This window comes from Tupaia chinensis, unplaced genomic scaffold (assembly GCF_000334495.1).
Source record: "Tupaia chinensis unplaced genomic scaffold, TupChi_1.0 Scaffold000226_1, whole genome shotgun sequence".
Classification (NCBI taxonomy): Eukaryota; Metazoa; Chordata; class Mammalia; order Scandentia; family Tupaiidae; genus Tupaia; species Tupaia belangeri.
This window is the reverse complement of record NW_006159701.1, coordinates 3,896,804-3,901,219: the sequence shown is the minus strand read 5'-3', so window position 1 is coordinate 3,901,219 and position 4,416 is coordinate 3,896,804. Positions and strand designations below refer to the sequence as shown.

Below are 4,416 nucleotides of genomic sequence, written 5' to 3'. Positions count from 1 at the left end.
TTTAATATTTGTACCTTTTTAAGAATGAAAAACAGTTTCTTCTTAACTGATTAACATTTGTAAGAACTGGGACTTACTTGCTTCATATTAAAACAAAAACCACACACACCCTTAGTCAAACTCAGAGAAAATATACATTTGTTCATTAAAGCTCACCTGCTTTAGATAATCTTTTCTCTTCACACATTAGCATAGTAAGCCAATGTTTGATCCATGCTGCAAAAGCTGTACAAAATGAAAAGAACTGCTAGTCCCCCATGGAAACCTTAAGGCAAAAGCAAAAAAAAAAAAAAAAAAAAGAAAAGAAAAGAAAAGAGCCTTATGCTACAAAAGGAAAAACAAAAAGAGGCATTGGGACTGTGGAGACGGCTCAGATGAATAAGCACCACAAGGATAAGGAAGAAGACAAAATTTTGTACTAACATATGCAATTCGATAAAAATCCAAAAAGGAGCATTTATTATCCATTTCCTGCAGAAATAATGTTAGATAACTTGACTCCTGAAGCAAGTTCTGTTTGGAGTTTTTAATGAACAGAACCTTAGTCTTCTTTATTTGCCAACAGTATTGGTGCCTTGCTTAGGGCTCTTCCTTCCTCCTCATCGTATAGACCTTTGACGAGAGACCTTCTCAAGAAATCCATAGAAGATAATCTTGGTGTGTGTTGGGTCCTTCTTTGGAAAACTGTCATCTCCCTTTCCGCCCTAACACTGGGACTAACTCCAAACTCTGGGCAGTCCCTTCATGCTTCCCAGTTATACGAAAACAAATTATTTCGGCATAGAAATTTCTTTAAGGCTACAAACTTTACAAGTTGGTCCCATTAAACAATGACCTCAAGGCAGTTTTTCAAGCGGCATGAATCAAACACTTGCACATTTCAACAGAATACAGTTTACATTCATCTCTAAGTCTGAGATTAAGAAACTATTAGCTGGTTTCCAACTGGTTTCAATACTGGTTTGAAGTTTGAATAATTATACTGTGTAGACATTAAATATGTTGTTTAAATATTAAACATTAAATTTTTTCCTGACTATCCAGACAGAAATAGAGAAAGCAGGGACAACAGGCAAGCGAAGAAACAGTCCAATGAACAGACTTGTGACTTCTACACCGTCTGTAACAGGGGAGGGACTTCAGATGGGTCTCCAAAGTGCCTGGAAGCTGGTTTCTACAAATTCACCTCTACTTGGAATAAAGCATTTTTTTCCTACAAAAGATATCTGACTCCTAAAAAGGGGGAAGAAATCCAGGAAAAAAAAAAAGAATTGGGATGGTCTCCTGTTGTGTGATGAGAAGGCCAGTATTACATCAACTTGTGTAATAACTTACAGTGGATATTCTGTAGCAATAAAGGAATTGTCATTTTACTTTGTACTAGGAGTCCATACAGAAAGAGCACTTCCTGAGAAATAAACACTTCTATCCTGGATATCCCAAAAGGACATCTTGAGCCTGGTTTAGGTACTCAAGAAGATGAAGACTTCCTGTAGCAGGAAGCTATTCTCTACTAAGTTTTAGGCTTACTGCATAATAGTTTAAGCACCAAATTAGCTATTTCAGGAAATCTCAATTTCACACCTATTCTCAGTTAATTACTCACTGCTTTCTAGTGAACATTTAAAAAACTCAACTTGCTAAAACAAGTACAACCTTTTTTTCAACCACAGAAGTTATCAATGCAGATCTAGCTGATACAGCTCTCCCTTAGTATTATCGAAAGGATGCTTCTCTCGTAGGTAACTTGCAGGTTAACCTCTCAATCTTTTAAACTATCACTCAAAGTTAATTAGGTTGTAAACATTACTGAATAACTCAGCTTATCAATTATACAAAGGAAACCAAGAATCAACAGTAACACAAGGCAAAAACACCTTGAAGTAAAAACCTGTTCTTTGTATTTTCACTGCATTTTCAGAGGCAAAGAGGAGAAGCACAGTGCTACTGCCTACTTAATCGATACAGCTATATTTAATTGACAACTAATATACCGGTTTCAAAGTTTCTGTTAAATTTCCTAGCAATGGGCTTAAGCTTCTGCTAGCTTCCTACTCTCCTCCCCTACCATACATAGTCATCACTGTGTACGATAGCTCATATCTGCAGACTAAGAAACTGTAACTCAACTGTCAAGGTACAGCTGCAGAACAACCATCCTTTCTTAATCTTTTTTAGCCCAAGAGATATCCTCCACATGTCTGACTGGTTTAGACAATATGACATGACTTAAGCCAACCATACACACACAGCTTCTACACTTGCCTCTGAAAAATTTTTAACCTAACATTCCTTTAGTAAACCCCCTAGAAAACTGCTTTTCCCTTGAGACAGGCTTCCTTGGCAAAAAGCTAAATTCAATAAATGGCTACCCAAAATGAGAGTCCCACCCCAAATCACAGGTGGAGATATTACTACACCCGTTTCATCAAACTTTCAAGTCCCTATCCTGTACCAGTAGGCTCATGACTGAATGCAGAAGCCTTCTAAAATTTGACAACTTAGCAAAGAAACTGGTTTCTAGAGTTCCATCTCTTCTTCTGTGTTAGCAGCTGTCTCCAGATTATTATAAAGAGGCATCCCTGTTTGCCGAGGTTCCAAGAATAGTTCAGTTCTCTGAGGGAAGGCAGTGCCAGCAGCTACATGCTTGGTTTGGCTCTCTCCTGTGTAGTTCTTAGCATTAGATGATGGCTTTGGCTTATCAGAAAGGAGTTCAGGGAGAGGTTTCCAGAGCACGAGCTCCATGGAAGGACGGCTCCTAAGACATAAATTACAGATTCTTATCAAAATTTTTGGAGAGGAAAACAACAGCTTCATGTTGAAAAGCTAATGCTTGCTACCTAACACAGTTAAGAATCAATTAAAACAGACTTAGAACAATCTAAACGGATCTTTAGAAAGGTCACTCAAATACATAAAATTTTAGTTCTGCATGTGTTGTTTTGTTTTAGTTTTTGCCATATGGTGTGTACACTTGCCAGAGACAGAGAGAGGGGAAAGTGAGAAATCAACTCCCAGAGAGGATGGCCACACTGCAATCCCTTCTCCATTCTCTTCTCAGGACCTTGGGCACACATGCATGCATGCCCGGTGTTATTTTCAAGCCGCTAGATCTGGGCCCTGAACTGCACTAAGCCATGTGGGAGTCCAGCGCCTAACCACCATGCCACCTGCTGGTCCCTCTGTGTGCTTTTTTTTTTTTTCATAAGGGAATTTTTTTTTTTTCCATAGGGTGCATGAACTCACTGGAGACAGACAGTGAGAGGAAAAGTGAGAAATCGCCCCCTAGCGGGGATGGCCACACCACAATCCCTTCTCCTTCATTCTCCTCCTGAGATTCTGGGCACGCACACACACACCCAGAGTGATTTTCGTTTTCATGCTGCCGGGTCCAGAACTCAAACCGCAGTCGGCCATGTGGGAGTCCAACGCTGTAACCGCTATGCTACCTCCTAGCCTTTTTTTTTTTTAAAGAGATTTTTGCTATAGGGTGCATGTGCTTGCTAGAGAGACCGAGAAATAGAAAGTGAGAAATCAATCCCCAGGGATGATGGCCATGTTGCAATCCCTTCTCCTCTTTCCTCCTCTTGGGATTTTGGGCACACATGCATATGTGCCAATGTGAGGTTTAAGCCACTGGGTCTCGAACTTGAACTGGTTGTCTGCAGCTGACTATGTGGGAATTCAGTGATGTAACTATAATGCCATTTACATGCATTTTTAACTAAATTAACTGTTGTTCTGACTCTGTGATTAGAAGTAAACATCCTAAATGAAAAACAGAGTCACTGGTTGAATTTATAATGTTAAAATTTTTTTCAAAACTGTAATTAATAATTGGAGAGGTGGGTAGCTATCTTGTACTACATCATCCTAAATGAAAATTAAACACTGGACAAACTCATTGAAGGATCTTAAGATGACTTTACTTAGTTCAGTTCTAAAGTATAATGCTCAGCAATTAAGCCAAAACGATTATATGTCACTCATACAGCATTCTCCCAACTCCCTGTCAGTGACAGTTTCTGGGACCCAAAAGCAGGTAAGAAAAAAATAAAACACACAATGAAGAGCACTCAAAGTCTAGCTTCTGAAAAACTACCAAGAGTAGAAAGTGTCATGTTTTAGGCTTGAAGGCAATGTGGCCTGCTTACTTGTGACTAAACTATTTACCCATCCCAGGATTGGGTAGTTAATCAGAAATTCACGCTAGGGCACCAATGTAGAATCTCTACAATCTAACACCAAGGAACATCAGCTCAACCTCTGAGCCCAAAACAGTTCCTCTGGGTCCATCCAAGGGTCATGCTGCCTCATCTGTGTGGCATCAATGGGACTGGTGCCCTAATAGGCTTTCTTTTCTTTCTTTCTTTCTTTTTTTTTTTTTTTTTTCTTTTAGGGGGTGGGGGGAAACAG

General features: G+C 39.3%; 1 protein-coding gene across 1 annotated transcript in view; it reads right to left on the bottom strand.

Moving 5' to 3' along the window:
- Positions 1 to 4,416, bottom strand: part of CCDC117 (coiled-coil domain containing 117) — a gene marked incomplete at its 5' end in the record, with an annotated part of 18,080 nt that continues 13,664 nt past the window's right edge. The window contains 1 exon segment of the mRNA XM_006147888.2: positions 1 to 2,758. Within this exon segment, the coding sequence (XP_006147950.2) occupies positions 2,521 to 2,758 (238 nt within the window).